The sequence below is a fragment of the Mustela erminea genome, chromosome 11 (genome assembly GCF_009829155.1).
Source record: "Mustela erminea isolate mMusErm1 chromosome 11, mMusErm1.Pri, whole genome shotgun sequence".
NCBI classification, from domain to species: Eukaryota; Metazoa; Chordata; class Mammalia; order Carnivora; family Mustelidae; genus Mustela; species Mustela erminea.
Window position 1 is genome coordinate 106,424,151 of NC_045624.1, and position 26,664 is coordinate 106,450,814.

General features: G+C 39.2%; 1 protein-coding gene across 7 annotated transcripts in view; it reads left to right on the forward strand.

The window, feature by feature from the left end:
- Positions 1–26,664, forward strand: part of VPS41 (VPS41 subunit of HOPS complex) — a 175,218-nt gene that overhangs the window by 77,761 nt on the left and 70,793 nt on the right. For 5 of the 7 annotated variants that reach the window (XM_032303858.1, XM_032303859.1, XM_032303864.1 and 2 more), the window contains 5 exons: positions 3,770–3,832; positions 5,533–5,598; positions 7,416–7,463; positions 23,576–23,695; positions 24,840–24,986. In XM_032303858.1, the coding sequence (XP_032159749.1) occupies positions 3,770–3,832; positions 5,533–5,598; positions 7,416–7,463; positions 23,576–23,695; positions 24,840–24,986 (444 nt within the window). The remainder of the gene's footprint in view (positions 1–3,769; positions 3,833–5,532; positions 5,599–7,415; positions 7,464–23,575; positions 23,696–24,839; positions 24,987–26,664) is intronic. The other 2 variants (XM_032303863.1, XM_032303860.1) reach the window with 1 other exon arrangement.

Here is a 26,664-nt window from a genome sequence, read left to right on the forward strand (position 1 = left end):
TTCTTCTCTCCACACAAGGGCCCTGGGAAATGAGCTTGATTCCCTCTGACCAGAGCTCATCGGTTAAGACAGCTCCCCCAGTGACATGGGAGCCTCTGGTGCTGCTCCTGGGTCTCTGACACTCTTCATGGGTGGAGAAAAGGAAATCCAGTCTCCTCTGGGAGGGTCTGTTCAGCTCCCACCCCAGATGGAACGGCAGCTTCCATGTTCATTCCTGTTCCTACTTGCCCTTGTTTCTGTTGGAGACTGGGGTTTGAAAGAATGGCCTTTTCGAGGGAAGTACAGCCGGGGAGGTTGTCTGAGCCTCTGGCCACCTCGCTCATGGTTCCTTTCCATCAGATGGGCTACATCGCCCGGTTTTCTGGTTGGCAAATACATAGAACTCCATGCTCACTTGGAGAAGATCTACACCTTCCTTATGGTTCCCTGAGAGCAGGTTTTCTTTACTTCAAGCAGTAAAACATATCACATGCCTTCCGTGGCCCTCACATGGCCCTATGGGTCTGGTGTTAATGAGAAATTTGCCAGGACTGCCATAGATTGGCTATAAGGGCTCCTGCTCTGAATTTTCTCTTTTTCTTCATTAGGTATTTTTGTGACTAGTTGGGGGAGGTGGTTAGAGGATACCATTTTCAAAAAGACCCCTTCTGTTTTAGCCTTTAATTACAGGTTCTTACCTGGGATGAGATCTTCCTTAAAGCCAGAACTCTCTAGGCAGACATTCAGCAGATTCCTTTCACAGACGAGTATGATATTCACTGACAAAAATGGCAAAATAAATAAAGAGGGAGGGAGAAGAAATAAATAAAAACTGTTTTGGATTTTATTAGCTATGGTGATATAACTTACAACCAGCTCGTTTGGCCTGTCACATTAGTGAAATGAACCAAAACAGTGAAGATTTTACAAATCACCCTGGTTGTACCAATCAAGTTTATGAGAGCTGTCTTGTGGTGGAGCTTCTAGTGTTTTCCATACTGATGGAAGAAACAGGAATATTTAAAGAAGAGGTTATTCAGTCAAATGTAGCAGTAGGGTATGAACCCAGAACCAAGAACCTAGTCTGTTCACTTTTCTTTTGATTCCGCCTTACTCTACTATTACATCTCCAGTATGGGTTTTTTTTTTTTTTTTTTTTTTTAATGTGGGTTCATAGTTTTTAAAGGGGCACTTATCCCTGGTAATTTGTAATTTAATTTCACCATTCGAATCACAGTCCTAATATTTATCTTCTGATTACTGATGCCTCAGTCTTTTTCAGAGGGCTTATACTTCCATTTATTTACATCTCATATACTTTTCCCCACCATAAAAATCACGTAGCTTTTGTTCTTAAAATCACCTTTACCCTCTTGTAGCCAGAAGAAATCTTATCCTTTGGAATGAATGGTCTGCTTCATTTAGTTTCAGCTTTGATCACAGAGTTGCCTAATACAGAGTCTGACATTCACCTTCCCTTTATTTTGGTAAATATTTGAGGTTTTTGATAAAACATTCAAAAATCCTCTATCATTCCATCATTCCCTTTCTGGTTCCACTTTTCCTACACTTTCTGTAAAAAGATACCTTATTTCCATATTTTAAACTGTCTCATATAACGTTAGTGTGTAAGAGAATAGGGGCTTGGAAAACTCTTCTTGCTTCTTACAACCTTGGCCAAGTCCTTTATTTTTCTGCAGTATCACCTGGTTAGTAGGCATAATGGTGTTTGCTATCATACCTACCAGTGTTGCTATAAGGACTGCATGAGGCAGGGCAGGATTTTCAGTGATAGCCAGGTATAATTAAATATTTAAATATTTATAATTAAGTAAGTTTTAAATAAATTTAATAAATAATTTAAATACATTTTATTTTTTTAAGATTTTATTTATTTGTTCAAGAGAGAGAGATCATAAGTAGGCAGAGAGGCAGTGTCGGGGAGAAGCAGGCTCCCTGCTGTGCAGAGAGCCCGTTGCTGGGCTCAATCCCAGGACCCTGAGATCGTGACCTGAGCCGAAGGCAGAGGCTTAACCTACTGAGCCACCCAGGCACCCCAATTTAAGTAAATTTTAAATGAATTAAAATACCATTCCATCCCACCAGAACTAGAGTCTGGCCATTAGTATCCAGGGATCACATCAAGAATACCTTCAGCAGACCTCCTTGGGGAAAATCTTATACCCTCTTTGTTACATGTATACACAGTATACCATGTGCTGTTGTTGGAACCCAGAAAACATACTTGGCACAGGATGTAAAAAAATAGTAGTCACAAAATGGTTGCCCTTACAATTTTATCTCTTCATGAATGAATTTGTCTCTAAAAATTGTATCACAAGTAAATTTTCTTCTTCGAACTCGCAAAAATGAACCACTCACAACTTACTAAGATGAAAACAAGAAGAAATCAAAAGTCTGACTAGTTTTATAACTACTTAAAAATTTGAATTTGTAATGAAAACTTTCTCACATAGACCCCACCCTGGATGGCTTCACTAGTGAATTCTTACAAAATTAAGGAAGAAATAATACCCCTCTTCTAGAGACTAGAAGAGTTTCCCAAGTGCTGGGAAGTAATTCTAGGTGCCCCTAATATCTCCAAGTATCTGAGAGCCCCTGGAATCTTAAGCTCTGCTGATGAGAGTGAAAATTAATCAAAACCCCTTTGCGAAATGCTTTGGCTGTTTATTAAATGTGAACAGATGCATAACCTATGACAACAGTTCCACTCCTACTTACTTACTCTTCACAAATATGTATCTTAGTGCCCCAAAAGATTTGTAAAGAGTGTACATAGCAGCATTATTTATAATAGCCCCAATTTGGAAACAATCCAAACGATCAACAAAAGGCAGACACATGAATTATGGTACATTCATACACTGGAATACTATACAACAATGGCAAAGAACCAGCTACTGCTATACATAACAGTTGGGTAAATCTTGTAAGGAAGATGGTGAGTGAAAGAAACCAGTGAAGTAATTCATGTTCCTGTGTATGTAAAATTCAGACACCAGCACAGTTCATCTGTGGTGATAGACTTTAGAGTAGTGGCTCGTTTGTTAGGTGGACGAAGAATGCGAAGAAACACAGAGGTGCTTCTTGGGTTCTAGTTCTTGATCTGGATGGTGTCTGCAGGGATGTGGTTAGGTCATGAAAGTTTATCAAGCTGTAAATTTATGATTTGTACCCTCTGCAATAATGTGTATTATTCCATTTTTAAGTAAACCACTCAGAGATTTAGTATGGATAAAGTAGTCTGGAACAACTTTAAGGTTGTTAGATGGTAAGTAGAAACTTAAATCTTAAGTTATACACTCGCACTAGATTCAGTGTAAGATGATAAATGAAGTGCAGTTCACCTAATCTCTTGCCACATTGATCTGCATGGTTGATTATATATATATGACTCAAAAAAGAAGGACCTTTTTCCTTCAAGGGAGGGAAAAAGTAATTCCTTTAGGGGAGCCTATGGGAAGTTCATAAAAGGATATTAATAACCTATTCGTATCTAGTTCGTTTTTAAAAGCTGGCATCCATTTAATAAAACAAATTTGTGGTGAGTAAAGGGAACTCTATCCATGAGATGCTAATAAAACCTTAATTGCAGTGGAGTACTCTCGCCCTGATAGAATTGTTTTCATTGGTAGTTAATAGAGATCACAGGGACCTTAGATTATTACATATTCTGCTTTTTTTTAATCAATAGTTTATATTCTTACTGAATCAGCAGCCTTCTTTGTTGCTGTCAGGGTGAACTGACAGGATCCATTTTACTTTTCAGGTGCAGGTCTTTGGACTGTATTCTGGAGAAGAATTTCATGAGACTTTTGACTGTCCCATTAAAGTAAGTATACAGTAAGTTTTAATTTTTCTAAGGGCTTTCTCAGTGGAGGCAGTAGGGATTACAGCACTTTGAGCCCTACCAGTGTTGCATTAATTTGGTCAGTAAGCATCTCTTCAACACTTAAGGAAGCACTAGATACCATTTGATGGCATAAAAAAGCACAGGATGTTTGTTATACGACTGTGCTGTCAGTCTGCCCCAGGAATCTTTTCTTGTAGAGAGTGAGAGGATACGTATACACAGTCTGCGATTAAAGACTCAAAGAGGTACAAACAATATTGAGGAGTCCAAAGCCGAGAGGAGTTACTTTTAGTTGTCTGTATTACTGATGGCTTCACAGCAGGAGTGATATTTGGGTGGGCTTTAATAAATGGACAGGGCAGACAGAGAAACTGGCTTCCATGTGGAAGAACAATGTAATATAAACGGAGAGGCCAGAAAGTTCAAATTGTGTTCAGGAAGTGGCAAAAAAAGCCTAGTTTAGATGGCACATAAAACACTGACTTGGCAGGAGAGCCGTACAGGCAGATTGGGGCTGCTTTTGTTTTCAGGCTAAGAAATTTAGGCTCCATGTGGTAGATAAGGAGAAATTATTGAATGTTTAAGAGCAGAGAAGTGACATAAACTGAGCTACGCTTAAGGAAAATGAATATGGCGACTATATACCGTATAGATTGGAGGGCTGATAGCTGTGCGGCAGGAAGAGCGGTCTTAGATAACAGTTATGGTCAGTAAAGTGACGATTAGAGTTGTTGAAGGGAGAGGTCATTCATTGTTTTCACTTGTTTATTCAAACCCTTATTGATCAACAGGTAAAGGAGAGATAGGATCTGATATGTGTTTTCCAAAGGCATCTCCAGCAGCGTGGAGGGTGATTTAAGCAGGAGAGGGACTGCAGGCCGAAGGCAATTTAGGAGGCTAGTGATGTCCTCGAGGCAGGGCATCACAGGACCTCAGTAACAAGAGCATCGGGAGTATTCAAGGGGAAGTCGAAGACAGGAATGTAGAAAGTCGATAGGAGGTCGACTTGACTGCAAGCCATTGTGAAGGGTTGGATGGGGTGAGGGAGGAGGCAGGAGCTGGCTCCTGCTCTGGTGCTGGTATATGGGGATGCCGTCAGTTGCAGGAAGTGATGTTTTGAGTCAGGACGTTGCTAATTATGTCTTGACTTCAGATAACTTGTACATCTGGTGAAAACGGTATGGATGTTTCAGAAACATGAATGTGGAGCTCCGGAAAGAGATTGGCCCTAAAAACACAAAGTTGATAACCACAGTTGAATAAGATATTCCAGTTGGTGCCCTCAAATCATTGGAAGGCATCCGGGACAAGGAGATGGCTGGGTACTTTCTCTGGGTTTATTCTATGAATCCTGCTCAGTTACAAACATTTGTGGCATCTTGTTGCCTCAGTTGAGCCTAGAGAGGGGATGCCCCCTCAGAGAAACCTCACTCAGCCAGAAACTAGAACTAATTCACTCTGAACGTTTAGCTTTGACCTGGCTTCACAGGAGAGATCTTTTTACAAAAGAGCAAAAACTCAAGATGTCTTCAGTTGCAGACTACTACCTGAATAGATTACTTCTTCCCTAGCTATCAGGATAATTTTTAGATTATTGCCTCCTGTCATGTATATAGAATTTTCATTCTGTTCTTTAACTGTAACTCCTAAACCAATGATAGGTCCTCATTTCTTTGTAGATCATTGCCGTGCACCCGCATTTCGTGAGATCCAGCTGCAAGCAGTTTGTGACTGGAGGGAAGAAGGTAAACGCTCTGTGTCTGCCATTACATAGTGACTTGGGGTGGACGTGGAGGTTCGGTTTGGTTTTTAATTTATCCATAATATTTTTAATGTTTGACTATTAAGAGAAATTTTGAGAAAGACCAATGTGGTGAAATTGTAAGACCATCATCTTTTGGGGAAGCTGAGACCTCAGTGCTTCTCACCTCATGTGTTTCTTTGAAGTAGATACAGAGCAAGAAAAACAGAGCTGTCACTAGAACTAACATCTAGCGCTTTGAAATGTCCCTTCCACAAACAAAAAAATAGCATTTAAAAATAATAGAACAATTAAACTCACATTTTTAGCTTGCATTGTAGAAGTCTCTTGCAGGCCTTGATAAAGTTTGGAACAATTTTGGCTTTTTTTACTGACCTATTTCTGGCGTGTTTTCATTGTCTTAGTGCTACTTAAAAATTGAGAGGAAAGTAATTCTTTTGTACATTTACATGTTTATGTATCGATACAGTAAATTGTAAAATTAAAGACTCTTCCTGCTTATAGGATAAGTCAAGTTAATTTTTTTTCTACTTTTATTAACCAGTGATATTTTAAAACCATTTTTATAACAAAAATACTGTTAGTTTACTGGAACGTTGAATATTACTTCATATCCAGTTTGGATCAGGTTCCAAACTGAAAATGAGGTGGTCTGTGGTTATTTCTGTAGCAGTGTATGCCTTTCAAATGGCTACTCAGAGGTTCAGCTACCAAATGGTTTTTGAATGTTTTATGGTAGTTATCTGTTGCTTTCCTTTGGTTTGCTGCCTCATAGACTGATGGGGCAGGAGAGCATACTGGTCATTACTTTGTATTTATCGAACACTGGTTTTAGCTCATTGTGATGGGAGCCCATTGCAGGTGCTATAGATCCCGATTCTGTTCCACAGCATGAAGACCACATTCCCCCAGCTCTGATTTCTGGTTGGGAGCCAGGCAGCGTCTTCCTTCCTACAGCCCAGCTTATGGTTATCCTTAAGCTGTAGCCTCATCAGCCTCACTTAAAAAATGTCTGTGTGATCAGTCAGTAGGAATTACAGATTTAATCTAATATTCTCTAGCTTAGATCTGCAGCTGATTCACTACTGGGGGAAAAAAAACAAATATAAAACCAACTATCTCACTTGTTTTTGTTGACCTCAGGAAGGAGTAGCTTTAAAATTCCTCTTACTAAAGTATTTATTCATTAAATGCTTTTCTAGTTAAATATTAGGTGAGATACAGCATAAATTCACTCTGCTATAATTTAAATCCTTGCATTTTTACTTAAGACGGCGTGGAGATGAAAATTGCTGAGTGGTTTTTGTATGTTTGCGTTTTTAAGTGGTTAAAAAAAATAAACTTTACTATCTCAGTTCAGAAATTATGGAGTGATTTACTTCTGTAGCACTGCCTCAGAGTTTCTCCCTAGGCTCCAGCCTACATTTTGGCTGGGGCTATGGTCATCTGAAGACTTGACTGGGGCTGAAGAATCTGCTTCAGTTGCCTTCTTTGTTTTTTTGTGTGTGTGTGTGTTTTTTAATTTTATATCGGAGAACACAAGCAGGGGGATCAGCAGAGGGAGAGGGAGAAGTTGCTAGGCAGGGAGCCCAACACTCCTGACCTAAGCCAAAGGCAGATGCTTAACCGACTGAGCCACCCAGGCACCCTCAGATGCCTTCTTAATAATAATCCTTCATATACTTAAAATTGATAAATCATTCTGGTTTAAGTATTTTCCTAGTGTAGGGTGCCAGTTCTGTATTCCAGTTTCCAATTTTAGGAGTTAGAAATCTTACAGTTGTCCCCTCTTTCTTGAAGGTATTGTGTGAAGAACATGGAACTAATACGACTAGTGATGTCCAAATGGTAGGACTCAGACTCTGAACTTGGAAATTTTCCGTGTTAATTTGCATTCTTAGTGACCTGGTTATTCTTGAAGTTTAGTAATAGCTGTTGTACTGTGGGGCTACCTGGAGCCTCATCAAGTTTGCCATAGTAGTATTACTACATGGATGTCTTGTCCACCTGCAGGATACCTGGGTGAACTGTGTCAATTATGTATTCTTCATCCTTCGACTTAGCGTTTACATTTACAGACATCTGTAGGAAGGAGAGTGTGGATGTGGCTGTTTGGGCCAGAGCTCATTGAGTAGATTCATGAGCATTGTGTAGACAACCAAGTAGTCCAAGTGTGGGTGAGCGAATATGGGAAGCATTGGAATTCATATAAAGATAAACATTGCGATAGGTGGTATAGTAAGTAGAAGTACCAAATGCTGAACGGACAAGAATGTCAGGGCTTTGGTTCATCTCTTTGGTTATCATTGACTACGTAATAGTGTGTTCTATGTTCATTGTTTTATGAGAGAGCATTGTGATTTCTCCTTTTTTTCCTATTCAGTTCTTCAGAAATGCATCTGTAGACATTTCTTCTCAAGCACAAAAAGATATTTAATTATGTGTATATAAGATGAAAGTAAAATAAAAACAATTCAGGTCATCTGGTGAAAGACTCTTAAAAAATGATATTAAGTTAGAATTTCTGGATTAAAATAATTTAAAAAAACACATTAAAGGTCTAATGTATTATATAAAGGGCTAAGTATATTGGGATTGATAAAAGTGTTTATGTGTGCTATTTTGATGTGAAGAATCATGATTACATGTCCTTGTAAGTGATATAAAATCATTTTTAAGATTTTTTATTTTTAATTTTTTAAGATTTTTAATAGCTTTATTGATACATAATTTGCTTATCATAAAGTTACCAGTTTAAAGTATACAATTCAGTTGTCAGTTGTTTCCAAAGTGGCTGCACTATTTTACATTCCCATTAGCAATATATGGAGGTTTCAGTTTCTCCATATTCTCACAACATTCATTTTTTTAAAGATTTTATTTGGCGGGGAGAGAGAGAGCAAGCGGGTGGGGGTGCAGAGGGAGAAGCAGACTCCCCCTGCTGCACAGGGAGCCTGATGTGGGGCTCAGTCCCAGGACCCTGGGTTCATGACCATGACCTTCGTAGATGCTTAACCAACTGAGCTACCCAGTCACCCCACCAACATTTTTATCTGTCTTTTTGATTATGCCATGTGGGTGTGAAGTAGTATCTCATTGTTTTGATTCTAATGATTAATGATGTTGAACATCTTTTCATGTGATTCTTGGCCATTTGTATATCTTTGGAGAAATGTCTCTTTCGATTCTTTGCTCATTTTTTGATTGGGTTATTTGCCTTTCTATTACACACTAATGAAAAATTGTTTAGATATTGTGTATACATGTCCCTTGTCAATATATGATTTGCAGATATTTTCTCCCAGTCTATGACCTGTCGTCTCAATTTACTGATGGTATCCTGTGAGGTATCAAGGTATTAGATTTTGATAAAGTCACATTAACCCCCTCCCTTTGTTTTGACACTTTCCTTTTGGTGTCTTATCTAAGAAATCATTGCTTAATTCAAGGTCATGAAGATTTATGCCTGTGTTTTTTCTAAGAGTTATGTAGTTCCGTTAATTTTAGGTCTAGAATTTTTTTGAGTTAATTTTGTGTATGGTGTGAGGAAGAAGTCCAAGCTCATTCTTTTACATATGGATATCCAGTTGCTCCAGCCTCCTTGAAAAAATTATTCTTTTGCCATTGTCTTGCCCTCTTTGTCAAGTATCAGTTAATCGTAAATGTTAGCATTTATTTCTGGACTTCAGTTTTCTAGATCTGTGTATACTTGTACTTGCACCAATACCCTTTTTAGATTTTAGAGTCACTAGTTTTGCTGTAATTATTTATGGGGTGACGAACAAATTAGCTACTCCTAAAACATTTTGATTTTGAGTTCTTTCTCTTTAAAAAGCCATCATAATTTCTCTTATCTACGTTAGAGACTTAAGAAACATTGCTATGTAAATGTGTCTTCCATTCAGGGACTTAGAACATGCAAACTATCGACTGATTTCTCTGGATCCATTAAGTGTCTTATATAAATATGTATATATTAAGCAGTAAAAAAGCAGTGTTTATTCAATAAACTGTAATGACCTCTTTGTATGCAATTAACTAGCTGGAGATTTCCAAAATGTGCACCAGTTTGGTGTGGTTTGCAGAAATCCCCAGAGCAATTTCTTCCTTCTGTGTTTGTATAATGTATACTTTTTTTTTTCAGATTTTATTTATTTATTTGACAGAGAGATCACAAATGGGCAGAGAGGCAGGCAGAGAGAGAGAGAGAGGGGAGAAGCAGGCTCCCCGCTGAGCAGAGAGCCCAATGTGGGCCTTGATCCCAGGACCCTGAGATCATGACCTGAGCCAGCGGCAGAGGCTTAACCCCTGAGCCACCCAGGTGCCCCTGGTGTACACTTTTAAAGATCACTTATGCTGCATGATTTTGGCATTAGTGTGTTTTGTTTGTTGTGAAATACATTTATTTAGTTGAAAATATTTCAGGAAATATTCCTGATTTCATTAAGGAATGTATCTTTGATTTTAAAAACTAAGAAAAAGGCTTTGAGAGGGTGACAATAAAAGGGGGACACTACTGTGAAATGATCATTTTCATTTTGAAAATGTTGGCAAGTTTTTAGGAGGATCTGCCTTTTTATAACAAAGTTCTGGCATTTTATATGTTTGAAAAATGAGAAAAACAAAATGACACCGGCCCAGCCGCAGCTCTGATCTTTCCAACTGCAGTTTTCAACTAGCACCATAAACTAAGCTGAGCAAGTTTGAAGAGTCTAGCATTTAGCAAATGGTGATAACGTTGCGATAATCATATATTGTAGATATATCAAGACCTCTCTGTTTAGAGCAGATGGTGGATCCTATAGGGAGAAGAGAGAGTAAAAACAAATATCGTGTCTGGGGCACCTGGGTGGCTCAGTGGGTTAAAGCCGCTGCCTTCGGCTTGGGTCATGGTCTCAGGGTCCTGGGATCGAGTCCCATATCGGGCTCTCTGCTCAGCGGGGAGCCTGCTTCCCTCTCTCTCTCTCTCTCTCTGCCTGCCTCTCCATCTACTTGTGATCTCTCTCTGTCAAATAAAAAAAAAATAAAAAAATAAAAAAACAAATATCGTGTCACTGAGAGGTTATGACCTTCCGCCTTTGAAAGAGAAATTATTCTAGCCAGATGAAGGTGCAATATGGAGTAAAGGCATTTTTAACCCTTAAGAACACTGATCTTCCCTAGACTGATGCTAAATGAGTCTTTGAATTATATGTCAACTTCTGTAAACAATGGTGAAAAGAGCACAGAGACTAAGCAGCGAAATGAGGAAAATGGAAGTCCTACAGGGGGATATTTATAAGAAAAAATAAAAAAGAGATGTCTAATTTAATATTTTAGTTGTTTGACTTTATTAAAAATGTGATTTTTGTGAAAACATTTTTTCAAGTCATTACAACATACAGTTCAGAATAGCCCTGCAAAACAGCAACATAGCAGAAAAAACTCGGAGACTGCAGTTTGACACATTTGTCATTATTTCCTTTTTAAGGTTCCGGCTTTTTAGGTCTTTAGAGATAGCTCCTTATCCATCAGGGACTAGGCGGAGGAGGTGTAGTTCTGTGTGGCATAAACTTTTATTTTAGGTTTTCAAGGTAACTTCTCAGTAGTTGAATGCCAGAGCTGGATTTATGGACTCCCCTGCTTGACACATGAGCATAAAAAGCTTATTCCAAATTCTGTTTTGTTTCCATGTTGGAGGGAAAAAAAGAAAGAAAAAGCACATCTCTTAAAAGTGCTATTGGAGAGAGCTTTCAAACGTGTGACCCTATGGATTTTTTTTTAAAGTGTAACCTCTTGTGTGGCAAAAATTCTAATACATGAACATAACAATGAGGTTTCTATTTTAGAAATAAGTCTGCCAAGCAGTTCTCACCTGGATTTTTTTTTTAATTGCTCAGTTTTCTCTGTCAGCAGATAAACTTCCACTTCCTACAACCTTTACCTTTGAACTCTGAAATACACTTCATAATAGTTGGTTCTACCACTCTGACAAATTATTAAATTGTCACAATGCTGTTTGCAGCCAAGTTCATTTTTAGAAACGAGATAGTCAGCTGGTTGGTGTTGTGGTGGGATAGAATGAGGGGACCTGGCCGCAGGGACAGGTTGCTTTGTAAGCTAGAAAATGTCAGTCAGAGAACAAGGAAGGGGTCTGTGTGCATGAAATGAGGAGAAACACTTTGCTGAAGGCTCATGGCAGATTTTTCCCAAAGGACAGAGGTGGTAGCAGTAGCTAACTTCTGTAAGTTTCCAACAGTGATCTGCAAATTCAGAGTACATACTTTTTTTTTTTTTTTCCTCTTTCCAGATTGCCTTCTGCATCCTTTCTGGAATGGGATTCAATAGAGTGCCTTTTTGTACTAATATGGATCTTTCTAGAATCCCGACAGCCCAGTGATCCACTAAACATAACATGGAAAGGTGCTTCCTTCCGTGTTTGCTATCTTCTGCTGATGTTGGAGCTAGTATTCTTGGGGCCAAAAGGGATTTGACTATCAGTTATCCTGCTCGGTTTGTTGTCCAGTGAATCTCAGGGGGTGATGTTTCTGCAAATGGTCACATGGCAGCTTTATACGTGCAAACGTTTGTCATGCGTTACTCCGTAGGTGGCTACCAAATTTACGTCCAGATTTACAGTTGGATGTTGAGCCATCATAATAAATACCTTCATTTCTTCAAGTACTATGTTATAAATTGTGGTGCCATTACTAGAAATTCATTTCATGTTCTACACATACCAAAATTGATTTAAAAAATATTAATAAGAAGTACTACACAAGTATACCCTTCACAAACATTTTTTTTTAGGTATGTAAAAACCAAATCATGAAATAGCTGTGTCGTAAAAGTATATTTTGGCAGGCTTTTTCTGTACCCTACTGAACTTGCTGAAGCTAAAAATAGAAACCCAGTTCTTTTTTTTTTTTTTAAAGATTTTATTTATTTATTTGACAGACAGAGATCACAAGTAGGCAGAGAGGCAGGCAGAGGGAGAGGAGGAAGCAGGCTCCCTGCTGAGCAGAGAGCCCAATGCGGGGCTCGATCCCAGGACCCTGGGATCATGACCTGAGCCAAAGGCAGAGGCTTTAACCCACTGAGCCACCCAGGCGCCCCAGAAATCCAGTTCTTAAAGTAGAAATCATTTCAGTGTCGATAGGCATTCTTCACTGCTTTCAAAATCAGGTTCACTTGTTTCAAATATTCATTGCTTTTTTGATATCAACATGTCAGATTCCCAGAGTCTTTGAGATGGAGTCATGGAAGCTTTGTTTTCTTCAGGGATCTCTCTTGTTTCATATCCATCAAAAACCTTTTGACAATAGAAGCTTTTTTCTTTCATGAGTTCAGCTCACTTTTCCATACGTAATATTTCCATATTGTTTGCAGCTTCCCCCTAATTCTGACGTCAGTTTGCCATCTGTCTTCCTGGAGCAATCAAACCATCCTTTGCTCCTTACTGAAACTATCTTCCTTTGCGTGCTGAGAGTGCTGTGGTTTTTCTTAAGTATTTTGAGTAGTTAGTGACTGTGTAAGCATAATTGCCTGCTTCAGATTGCTCATTGTTTTCTTGTAAGGTTTAATACCTTGATGGTCATGAACACTAAGAGGTGTTGTCTACCTATATAAAAGATGTGTAAATACTGTCATTAACTTTGGGAGGTTTTTTTTCTTTTTTTAAGATATAGCTATTAAAACAAAGGCATCTTAGCTGCAAGTATTGTAGGTTGTCGTCACCGATAAAAGCTGAATCACAGGCTTTTCACAGGACTGTTTTGCCCAAATCTCTGCTTCTTGAACACAACTTTGTGTCAGGGTCCACGCTAGGAGCTGTGAACACACAGTGCCTGGATTTTAGGAATGGCATACAGCATATTTCCAAAAGTAGATGGGTGGCATGCTGTTGGTGGAAAGCAGTTGATCCATTAGACTATGAATCAGAATGGTGATTTTACAGGAAAATGAGATAAAATATTACCAAGCCTTTTGAGGGGGAAGAATGTGTATGTGTATATATATTTATGTATCCCTGTGGGATAATTTTGCCCTCCTTTGCCTTTGCAGTTGCTCCCCTGTTGTTTGTTTCCTTTCAGTTTTCAGGAAGTAAGAGTAATGCTACAGTTGGGTATGTTAATAAATCTTGTCTAGGAGGAGGAAAGAATCAAGGCTAAAAATATCATTGGTAGGGGTGCCTGGGTGTTTCAGTGGGTTAAGCTGCTGCCTTCGGCTCAGGTCATGATCCCAGGGTCCTGGGATCGAGCCCCACATCGGGCTCTCTGCTCAGCAGGAATCCTGCTTCCCTCTCTCTGCCTGCCTCTCCATCTACTTGTGATTTCTCTCTGTCAAATAAATACATAAAATCTTTAAAAATATATATCATTGGTAAAGAAGCAGCAGTCTCTCATTTTAGCCAGGATAGGGAGATATTTGATCGTTTATGTGGCTTGGAAAATGTTCATATTTTGTCTGTGTTCAGACATGCTTATGGAGTGGTCTTGTTTTTGTCCTGCTCTTTCATGGTCACGAGGCTTTGTCTGATGTTGGTGTTCTGTAAAATTGTTTATGTTCACCCAGAGAGCACCAAGGCTAGCTGTGAGTGCCTGGCCAACTCCTGGCTGTCCGCTTTTCTCTTTCTCAGTTGCAATGAATAAAATGCCCGACATTTGCTAGATTGTTTGTGTGGAGGTACTTTACAAAAGTGTGTATGTACTCTGATTTCTTTTTTGGGTTTTTTTGTTTTGTTTTGTTTTGTTTTTGTTTTTTGTAGAAATGTAATTGTGTATATTGAAATGTTCGTGAAAGGCTACCTCTGAAATTATTGGCAATATTAGTAATATTAACTTTAACAATGGGCAGGATAATGAGTGGCATTTCCATGGCATTTACTGCCCCCCTTTTTTTAAATTTTTTATTTTTTTAAGAAAACAGGCATTACTGGGGCACCTGGATGGTTCAGTTGGCTGAGCCTCTGCATTCAGTTCCGGTCATGATCCTAGGGTCCTGGGATGGAACCCCACCTTGAGTCTGCTTGTGTTTGCAGCATGCATGCTATCAAATACATGAATAACTCCTTTAAAAAAAAAAAAAAAGATACTTGCATTACTTTTGTAAGAAAAGGCAATAATAAAAGAATATATAAAGTAACCTCAATATTTTGGATCTCTGCTTAACTTAACATTGTAAATCACATGAAATTATCTACACTGTTGACGTCTAACTTAATTCAAGCATTTTTAATGGTTATATAATATTCCATCCTATTAATCTATTTATTTTTTCTTTTTTTTTTTTAAAGATTTTATTTGTTTATTTGACAGAGAGAGTTCACAAGTAGGCAGAGAGGCAGGCAGAGAGAGAGAGAGATAGAGAGAGAGGAGGAAGCAGGCTCCCTGCTGAGCAGAGAGCCTGATGCGGGACTCGATCCCAGGACATTGAGATCATGACCTGAGCCGAAGGCAGCGGCTTAACCCACTGAGCCACCCAGGCGCCCCATAATCTATTTATTTTTTCTTAACTCCTAGTTAAGACCATTAAGTTGTATCCTGGTTTTGGTTATCATAAATCATGCTGTACTGAAGCTAGAAATCTTTGGACATGAACTGACACTAGCTCTGATTCCCAGGTTTGGGATTACTGAGTCAGAGGTCCTGATTATTTTTCAGGATTTAGATGCATACCACCACATAAGCTGCATTTGAGGAAGCATACCAGTTTACACCAGCTGTGTATGAGGCTACCTGTTTCTCCACATTTTCTTTGCCAGTTTTGATATACAAAGAAAGATAGTCCATTGTTCTGTTTTGTAACTTCTTTGAATTGTTAGCTATTTCAAACATTTTTATTTACTGGCCACTCATATATCTTCCTTTGTGGTTTGTCTGATTGTATTCTTTGCTTGGGGCAGCTTTTAATATTAGCATAGAAGCCAGGACAATGAAGACTGTCCATTTGATATTTATTGTCAGTTTGAGCACAAATTATTGCTGCTTACTGAATAGCCTGCAGCCTTTTCTCCAATTTTGGCTAAATCTGGAATAATTATTCTTGTTCCCAGGGAGGCATTATATAGGAGACATAATGAGACTTAGAGTAGACACTGAAGTCTGTAAAAAGAGGGCACAAAGAAGCTCCTACATACATGTGAGTCTGCTCTCAAACCATCAGCTCTCCCACTTGCATGGAGGCTGTCAAGACAGAGCAGTGTGCCCTCTGAAGGGCAAGTTCAGGAGACTTGGTTTATTCTGCAGACAGTGCCCTTTTCTTTATTTTTTCCCCTTCTGCTTTACTTTCAATTGAGTTAAGTGCTTGTTCTAACACGTAAATCAGGTGTGTGATCAGGTGACTTTTTCCATTCCTCAAGACTTGGCAGTTTTTATATTTTTCATAATCGCCACCAGGTGAAGATATGCTTCCAGTTGTCTGTGATTAAGATTATGCGTATTTAAAATTAGAGATCCTTATGCATCGCACAGAGCATTAACTCAAGTTTAATCACCCAGTGGATGACTTTTGTGTTTATGCTGCTGCTAAATGGCTTCAACCTTAACACCAGCCCCAGGAAATGTATCCTTAAACAGCTGCAAACTAAAAAACAGACCCAAAGTGTTTGGCTTGACCACCAGCACTGCTAAGTCTGTGGGACCATAATGGAAGTTTTTTTTTTTTAACTGGTAAATTTATTTCAGAATACCTTATTTACTTTTAAATTAAATCATAGTTGCAGTTGTGCATTTGCATATGCAGAAATTGCAGATTGCTGGTTTAAGTAGGAGCCTCCCTCACATGTAGCCACAGGTAACTGCTAAACCCATATTGATGGGGAGGTGGATACACAGATCTCTGTCTACCTGTCATCACTAGTTTTTAATATAAAGGAGAGTGCTCCTACATGTCACCTCTAGTGTTTAGCTTCTTTTTGTTTTCATTGAACCTGTAGCTTGGAATTCTTGGTCACTGAATTGACTGCTACCTGATGTCAGTAGGGTGTTTCTCAAATTTCAAAGCATTTTCACGGGATTGGTTAACTTCAAGGGCTTTTGTCCAAAAGCTACGTTGCACTGGTGTTGTGTTGTGTTTACTCAGACATTGCTCGGAAGCAAGTGGTCTGTCACGCAAGCCCTGGAAATACATCTGGGTACAGAGACTTCCTGTGGTAGCAGTTTTGGACCCGTATTTAACCTCTTTTAAACACACTAAATTACCTCTAGGGAAAGGAGATTGAAGGATTATAACTCATCCCGCAAATCACCACTGAATTTAAGCAATACTGCATTCAGAAAACTCTCTTTCTTTTCCTACATGCTTTATGTTCTTTCTGGATGGTGTTTGGAAAAGCTGTGTGTGTTAAAGTTTGGTACTGAGCTAAAGCAGGAAGCAAGACAGAGGCACCTGCCATTCCCTCTTTGTGGTCACTTCTGCCTTCATCCAGATCGAGGACTCCTGCCTGTTGTCAGCAGCCCCCAACACTATCCCAGCTCTTCTCTGTGCTCGCTCATTTTTTCTTACTTGCTTTCTTGACTTCTTGGATTTCATTTCTAATCTTTTATATATAAAAGATATATATACATATAAATTTATATATAAAAATTTATATATATAAGTTATATATAAATATATATATTTATATATAATTATATATTTATTATAATTTATATATTATATATTTATATATAAATATATATGTATAAATTTTATATATACTCTGGATGTTTAAATTCTTCTGTGTCAGGTCCTGCCCATCCTTATGTCCTTCATCTCTTTGGCATGTTCTAATGTGCTGGGTTTTCCTTTTCTTTCTTCTCTCAGTTTTATTATCTCGAGCTCCAGCATCTTCTGGGATTTGGTATTTTGTCTTTATGGAGTCTGTTTTCTCCAAGCCCCTCGGTCCTTCCTACAGTAACGCATCTGCTGTCCAGGACTCGCCTGTGGGCTCCTCCACCCCTGCCATTTTTCCCCACACCGTTGTCTGCTTCAGAGAGAGCGGTGCCGCCAGTGTGTAGGAAGACTGAAAGACTCAAGTGATTTATATACTTGAAAGATCACAAGATGATTAAAAAGGGGCCAATCATCCTCCCTTTCCTCCATCAGGGAAGAATGGGCGATGGGTAATGATGGGTGTTATGTTGCCAGAATTGGTGGCTTTATTACAGCCCAAAAGGAATCCCGCCCTGTGTGGGGAAGATTCTAGGATGTGCATCCTTCCCACTCGGTAACGTAACAAAGTACTAGATAGATTTATCAGCACAAAACATAGGAGAATGAAGTATATTGCTGAGGATGTGAGGGCTCCTATTGAAATATAAGTACCAAGAGTGCTGACTGCCAGAATGTGGATTTATGGGAAATAAAGCCTTAGAATACTTTCTCCAACAAAAAATAGACCTCTTGGAAACAGTTTTTCCTCTCTATGTACTTAGCTCCCATTGAGCTTAAATTGCTCTCAGTATTGTGATAATGACAATTCAATATTATGGGATGTGGAAGATGAACCAAATAAATTAACCAGTTGCTTTTAAAGGTAGTTCACTCAATGACTTACCCTCTAAAATGCTTTGTAGAACATTCGTGCTCAGTAGGTCTCTAGGCAGTTTTATGACTAGAAGAAAGAAATGGATTTTATTAAATATCAGTGAAAATACAGGCAGATAGTTCTGCTGTAGTTAAATTAGTGTAAACTGTTTGTAAGAAGAGCAGCTTATCATTTCTTAAATCACTGAAGTGGAACTTTCCTTGGCATTCCTGCCAGACAGTTTGTTTCTGCTTGAATTTCCCGTAGATTAGGATTAAAAAAGCAGATGGGGAGTGATTATCTGGTCCTTTTCCCTCCTGGGTGAAACCGTGGGTCCCCACACAATGCTGCAAATCAAATCCTGAGGTGCTGCCTAGTTGTATTTGAAGAGTTTGAAAGAACAGTAATGGCGATGCTTCCATAATTACTTGCTGACATTTAAGGTTTTCTGCTATGTATGGATTGGGAAGTAGGACTCATGAGTAAGGAAGAAAGTAGAGTGGAAAGGGAAGGCAGAAATAAGTGCCTTAAGGACCAGGGGAGGTACCAGAGAGGAGAAAAGCAGGCGAGGGCTAGACCACCAGGAGAAGAGGGCATGGCAGTGATGGGGGGCGTGTCAGCAGCGCACAAACCCAGTTTAAATCATCACCATTTGGGCCAAGTGGGAGGCCAGGTGGCATTCCTGAAATGAGGGAACTACAGTCAGCTAAACTGAATAGAGGAAGACTAATCCTAAAAGCACTTCCCAGATCTGTGATCTGTTATGCACAGATTATCTCTTCTGCTGCTGAGCAAAGGGAACTGGACCGACATTTCAGGTGTAGGACAGGGAGTCAATATAAATGAGCCCTTTCTCAAGGGATGTTGTTACATCGAAGATGTAGTAACTGTGGACCAGTCAGTCCACAGGGTTCCTTCCCTTAGGTTTTTGAGATCAGGGCAGATGCCAGTATAGCTTTCGGGACATCACTAACTGAAGATGGGCTGAGTAACTGATGGGCTTGGGTGTGTGATGTAGCTCCTCCTGCATCAAGCACACTGTGTGCATAGACAAGGGAAGAAAGGAGTAGACTGGTAGGGCCAGGGAAGCCTATTCAGTATCTCCTGTTCATCGTGCCTTGTGCGTCTAGCAAAGTCAATGTGGTTTCTTTCCCCCAAGCATTTGCAGCCTGTTGGGGTCTGAAAAGTATACATGAGTGCCAGTGAGCAAGATACAGGGTGGTGTTTGTTATCCCGTGATAGAACCAGCATGACCCTAAAATGTATACAGAACCGAGAAATTAGGAGGACTTAAAAAAGAATTTGCTTCCCTAATATATTGAAGGCCATTTATGTACGCATCATTTCTTCTTTGTCATCCATAAAATATGAAGGGAAAATGATTGAATCTGCTGCTATTTGAGAAACATCAGAAAATAACACAAATCATGTCCAAAACTGTAATGTAAATTCGTTAAAATTTGTTTTCCTTTCCAGAAGACAGTATATCAGCTTCCCCCCATCCTTTTTTTTTTTTTTTTTTTTGAGCACTCCTCAGTGCCACAGGATGATGTGTGCTGTCTGTACTAGAAAAATATTAAGGAAGAAGCTTCCTTGATCCCATGTCAGAGCAGGGTACACAGGGTGTTTTGTAATAGAACTCTGGAAGGTCAGACTCAACCCTGAGACCAGCGAATTCAGAATTCTCTCCCTCCTTTTCTTCCTGCCCCCTGCTGGAAGTTTTCCTTGGAGCTAGAGCTGGAGACAAAGGAGGCGGGCCCAGCCACCGTCAGCAGAAAGGCTCAGTGGGACTGAGTTTGGGTCTTGGTTGGAATTGCAGCAAGACTTCACTAACATTTTTATAAAGTTAACGTTTTATTTAAAAAGTAGGTACAATTTATGCGAATTAATTCTAACACATAGTTATTATGACTGAAACATTCCTTCTTTCTCTAGGTTTCATTGAATTGCTGATACTGTTTTATTTCAGCTGTTCTCTTAAGTTATGTTGATTATCAAAATTGGAGAATGGATTTTCAGCTCTCTATGTGTGAACATAAAAATAATTCACATGTTCCAAGCAGAATAATCATGAAATAGAAATAATATATAAATCTCCTACCACCTGTTTCTAGAATTATAATTACTTTAAAAGGTATCCTTCAGATTTTTCTATATGGATACACATATTTTATTTAAAGATCATCATATTTAATACTATTTTGCAATCTGCTTTTTTATTTAATGGCCCTGAACATATTTTTACATTAAATAAACGTAGGTGTATAAAATTATTTATAAATGGATGCATCCTCTTCTTGGGTGATCTAGCTCTGCCACGCTTTAGTCGATCATTTCCCAGTCATTAGTCCATTTCTAGCTGTTACAATAACTTTACATACTTCTTTACTCACTTGTCTGATAACTTCTGAGCATAAATATCTAGGCACAGACTTCTGAGGTCATTTTTAAAGCTTTGACTCCCCAGTGCTAAAGGATTCTCCAGAAAGGCTGTGAGTTGAGGGCACCAGCTTCCCTGCGTAGGACCATTGCTGTACTGTTCTGAATAACAATTTTACTAAACACCCAGCCTTCCAGCCACAAATCGCTTCATTTAAAAAAATTCCTATTATTCTCACATATCTTCAAATGAATTGAAAACATTTTGGGAAGTTCTATAAATAATTCCTTTGGGGTTTTCTTTATGCTCCCATTAAAATCACAGATTAACTACTAAAACTTGGGTCATCAGTGAGAATTTTGAGTCTTATTATCCAGGAACATAATGTACATTTATGTAGCTCTCCTTTTATATCTCTCAATAAGAAATGTTTGTTTTTGTCATGTAGCTAGTGCACCCACATCTGTTTCTGCTCATTACTGACTTTTAGAGCTATGGATTTATCCTGTTTACAACTTTGACTTCATCCCCTAAAGTTTAGATGTGCAGTATTTGTGTTCTCATTTTCAAAGTGCTCTGGTCACAGTTTGATTTCCTCTCTTACTCGAGAATATAGAGTTTTTTTGTTTGTTTTGTTTTGTTCTTTAGTTTCAGCTTTACTCTGTGTTTCTTATCCTTTGGTGTTCGTTTGCTTAATTTTGTTGTCACCTGAGAAGAATAATTATTTTTTAAAGTTCTTGTCTGTTTGATGGAAGGTCTCATTCATGTAGAATCAGGAGTAGGAGATTTCCCTTATTCCCTAGATAAGTCCTGTTGTTTTCAAATACTGGATTCTTCCATATGGCTGGTGTTTTTTCTTGTTCCTGTTTACTGGGAGAAGTCTATATTCAGTATTCACAGTTGTAGTTGCTGTGAATATGTCATAGATTTTGTGAGGATTTGTCCAAATCTTTTATTCTGGACACGGTAGGAGAAGGAAGTTCTGTGTTTTCCTTCCTGCCTGAATTGGAACACAATTGCCTGTTGGGGAAGTGGCTTCCAAAGGGTGTAAATATTGGTGTTTGTGTTAAGAGCCTACTTGCTGTATCCACTGAGGCAGTTTGAGGTTCTCTTGTAGGGCACAGCCTGCCACTGATGGGCACCCACCACAGTGCCCCCAGACCTCTTTTCTCCTTCCAAGCTGTGTGGCCCAGCGACAGCGTGAGTGGCTACTCAGGTTGAACTACCAGTGCTGACCACTTCCTCTGTGTCCCTGAGTGCAATTTTCCCATGCCGCCCCTTACCTCCACCGCCATGATGCTGAGCGGGAGGTGTTTGGGCTTGCTGGCATCTGTCCTATCACTCACTTCCCAGATGGGCTCTTGTAATGAGTTAAATCGTGGCCTTCACTGAGGTCTTGTTTCTGTCGTATTTTATAGACATCTTCATTTAGAATTGGGGGCATATTTAGTTTTCTTAGCACAAGTGTGGAATGTTCCCCTCTCACACAGCATTGGTCATCTCTAGATGGGATCGGACGGAGAGGAATTTGATGCCATGCGACACCACACTTTCCTCCTCACTACCCAGTCAGCCATTCCTCCTAGCAGGTGGTTATGGGGTGCTTCTGGGGCCCAGCCCACTTCTGAAAATCCCCTCCCTCGGATCCAAGCCACAGGTGGAAGATAGACATTGTGATCTTATCAATTCCTCATGTTTAATATAATTGTTTCTAGTTACCCATCTCTAGTGGAATGTGTAGCAGGAAGGATAATCTGAGGCTTTCTCCTCCTTCCCCAGATTTCAAACTTACCCTGTCACAAAATAGTGAACCTATTCAGCGACCTCCTTGGCTCTGTTTTTTGCATCTTGGTGGAGGGAGAGGAAAAATCACAGAGGATGGACCTAAGGGTCTTTAACTGGGAATAGGGAAGCGTGGTGGTGGTGATTTCTTACTTAGAACCTGGATTGGAAAGGGACAAGATGGGTGGGAAGATCTTTGAGAGCAAAGAGGATATCCTGTATCTGTCTGATGGGAAGATGGGATACCGCATGGTCAGTAGCACCACTATGGACCCAGTGAAGCCACCTTTCCTTTCATGGATAATAGAGAACTTCAGATGTTTATGTCATTTTAAAGTGACCATTCTCGGTGTATTTGTGAATGTGGACACTTACTGAATTTTAGGGTTTTGGTGTTTATTTGTCTTGTGTTTGCCCCTTTTGGCTATGGGAGCCTAGTTACTGAGAAATATAAATAAAATGTGAATTTATTCTCTTTCTCCTGGTACCTGTTTTTCCCCTTTAGGGGTGGGAAAGGACACATGAAGTTATATATTGTAAATTATATATATATAAATTTTATATGTTATGTTATATAAATGTCTTAAGGGATTTAAATTGGGTACATCAAGAAAAAAATACTGTGTCCTTAATAATGCATGAATTACTAGAACTACATCTTCACCAGTCTTAGAGATTTTAACCAGTTATATTTGGTAATAAAATTTATCTGGCAGATTTTTTTTTTAAAAATATTTTGTTTATAATCCGTCTCTACACCCAGTGTGAGGCTCAAACTTAAAACCCTGAGATCATGAGTCATATGTACAACTGACCGGGCCAGCCAGGCTCCCCAGCAGATTTTTTTTTTTTTTTAAATAGATTCTTCCTTTTAAAATAAAGACCCTGGATAACTATGAACTTTTTAAAGAAGTTTAATCCTAAAGCAAGTTTATCTTATTTCATGACATGAATTACTGTTCAAACATGATTGTAAAATTATTTTTCTCGGGTTAAATGAAAAACAGGCTTCTTCTGACTATTACAGTTTAAGCTGTGACTAGTATTTTATTTTTAAGGAAAAAAATTACAAAGTTTTGATATCCCCAGTTACAAAATAAATTAATTTCTGGGCAATCATTTAAAGAACTTTCTGTGACACAAATCTTGACTGACGATTTTTCTCCATGAATTTTGGTATTTTGGTGCCATCTTGTGGCTTGACTTTGTAGTAACTTCAACATTCCGAGGGCCAGCCAAAAAAAAAAAAAAAAGGTAAGAAACCTAATATATGCATCTCAGTTTCTAAACATCCTTTGTATTTGTCCCTAGTTGCTGCTATTTGAACGATCTTGGATGAGCCGATGGAAGTCTTCTGTTCTGCACGAAGGAGAAGGGAACATAAGGAGCGTGAAGTGGAGAGGCCACCTGATTGCTTGGGCCAATAATATGGTAAAATCACATCTTCATCTTCCTGATCCTTCTTCAGAGCCAGAAAAGTGGACACATTGGGAGAGCTGTGACAAAGGGAAAGAAGCCACTGGTCTTTTCTAAGACATACAAGTGGCAACTGCTCTCATACCTGGAAGGTTAAAGAGATTAGATTGCTTTTGGCTTTCATAATAGAGTAATTCCCAACATATTCTGGACTTTATCTTGGAGTAAGAAACCCGAGGCATGGAGAATAGCCAAGAAAATGAAAAGGCATCTTAATAATTGAAGGGTTGCATTGGGAATGCGATATTGAAAATACCATTTGCCTGTTAGCCAAGGGCAAGTATGTTGCTGTGGAACAAGTACAGGATATTGCTGATTTCATTTTACTCCCCATATAATCACAGGTGAAAAAGAGGCCTGCCTTTTAAAAAGTAGATTGTAATTTTTGGTGTTGCATTCTATTTAAAGTTTACTCAATATGAGAAAGGCTGAGTAGAAACTTTAAAAATTAGCTTTTGACATCTGGCTTATCCTTTGAAATTTCAAGGTATAATTTAGTAAACTTGTCCTATTCAGTTTTAATGGTAGAACTCTCCCAGAATTCACCTTGCTATTCAGGACTTTTCTTAAACTTCTCCCAGGTCACAGTTAAGGGTAAACAAACCTGTGGCCTCTTGGTTTATTTTTAGTTAGCTGCTTGCTTGGTGTTTCCATTTCAGTGCTTTAAAATGTCAGGTATAGTTTTCTTTACACATAGTGGTTTGTCGCATTCAAAGCTTTTCTAAAAAAAAAAAAAGCTCCATTTTTTTTTTAGTGGAACAATACAATTAGAAATGTTACTTGTCCGTCATTTTGGAAATGCGGTGGTGGATATCTGTCCCATTTCCCATTTGTGTTGTGTTTGAGTCCCTGATGCCATCTACTAATAAAATCTCTTTTGTCCCCAAGGAAGGGTAGAGGTTTTCTTTTGTTGTGGGTTCTCACAGGGTTTGTGTGGAGTGAAGCATTTTCTTTCACATGGCTCCCAGCGGTGCTCAATAAACACTGTCAATATTTCCCGGTGCTGGTTATTGGTGGTGTGTGGCAGGGGCTGTTAATAAGTTCTCCTCTCCTTTCCTTCTCCTGAGTAGAGGATACTTAATGCTCTTGTATTTTTCAGGGTGTGAAGATTTTTGACATCACTTCCAAGCAGAGAATCACCAATGTGCCCCGGGATGACATAAGTCTTCGCCCAGATATGTATCCGTGCAGCCTCTGCTGGAAGGACAGCGTGACGCTGATTATCGGCTGGGGGACTTCGGTCAAGGTGGTTTGCTTGTCTTGATAATAAGTCCATGTTGTTAAAAGATCCACTGAGGAGGGTCTGAAGGAATATGAGGTCTTGAGTGGCTTCTCGGAAGCCACTGAATATTTTCCCCTGAATATTCACGTTGTGTGATATTTATGCTGAAATCTTTTCATACGCAGAAATTTGGAGATACAGTCTTTCTTTCTTTCCCTTTTGCGTGCTAAACGCACTGTGAGCTCTTCCTTGCTGCCACCTGTGATCTTTAAATCTCCCTGCCTGGTCGACCTTAGCTATTTATGGAAGGTGTGGTTGTAGTTGTTTTCGTTGGTTTGTCAGGTTTCCCATCCTTTATTGTTCTCTCCATTCCCCTTAGTTTCTTCATTAGAGTTGATGATCGTGGGAAGAGAATGTTAAAACTGAATCATCCCACTTGCTTGGTCATAGTTGGGTGGAGCAGAGGCCCAGACTTATTATTGATAAGATTAGGGGCTGTTTTGTGGCATGCAGCCTTCTGCTCCTTGTGTGCCTGGGTAAATGAAATTCAGCCATTGTACAAAAGAGGGCCCAAAGCTCACTCACATTTATTTTTCGTGTACCAGTGTTAGTCTTGTATTAGGCATTTCAGAACCCAAAGTTGTTGACTTCCCTTTAAAAATATATAGCTTAATCTAAACAAAATAAACCAAAAAATGGCTACGAATGGTACAAGACCATATCCCAGCGACAGTCTGGTGGCACAGCCAGGCTTTAGAGTCCAACAGGTCTGACACGTACTTCCTGTGTGACCTAAGCCTGACTCTCCTCATCCACAAATGGGAGTATGGATTGTTCTCTCGTCCTGAGCTCTGGGGAGGGTTGAGTGAGGTAATGCCTACCAAGAGTTTAGCATAATCTGACATGTTGTAAGTGCTTCGTAAACCTCATTGTCATTATTTTGCCGCAAAATTCTAGAATAGTCTTGAAAGAGACATGGTTATTTAAAATGTACTCTTCTCTGGAAAAGGAACGCTCAAAAATTACTAATGCGGTGCTGCTTACTAACCAAAACAAGCATTGTTAACTTGAGGTAAGGTCCTCCTGGCCCTTAGGTTGCTATCATTCTAGTTCTCCTTTCTTTAATTGTTTTCATGTATCAAGTGAACATAACCTGATTCATATTTAGGATAGCAGAAGAGAAGGCATGCCCAATAGTCTAGGGTTTTTAAAAAAACAAAACAAAACAAAACAAAACAAAAACGAAAAGTGATTCTCTAGTCTCCTTATCCCATTTGTGTGGTTACTCATCCAATAAATGGTTCTTGATACTTTTTAAAATTTCCTTAAATGGACCAAGTGGCTTTTTGTTGTTTAAAGTTATGATTTTCTTTTCTTTTGGTGAAAGACAAGGAAAATTAAGCTTTAGGGACACAGAAGTTTATTGAATGCTACCGGAAATACCTTCTTTCTTAAGCTGAATAGTGGCCCACGAAGTTAGCACATCCTAATCCCACGGCCCATAAATGTTTCTTTATATGGCACAAAATACAATTAATGAGGATCTTGAGATGGGAAGATTGTCCTGCAGTATCTGGGTTGGCCCTAAATGCACTCCCGAGTATTCTTAAAGAAGGAGCACCGCCACAGGAAAGGGGAAGGCAGCGTGAGCAGAGAGGCCGACACTGGAGCGTCACACACAGCCAAGGCTGTTCTGCAGCCA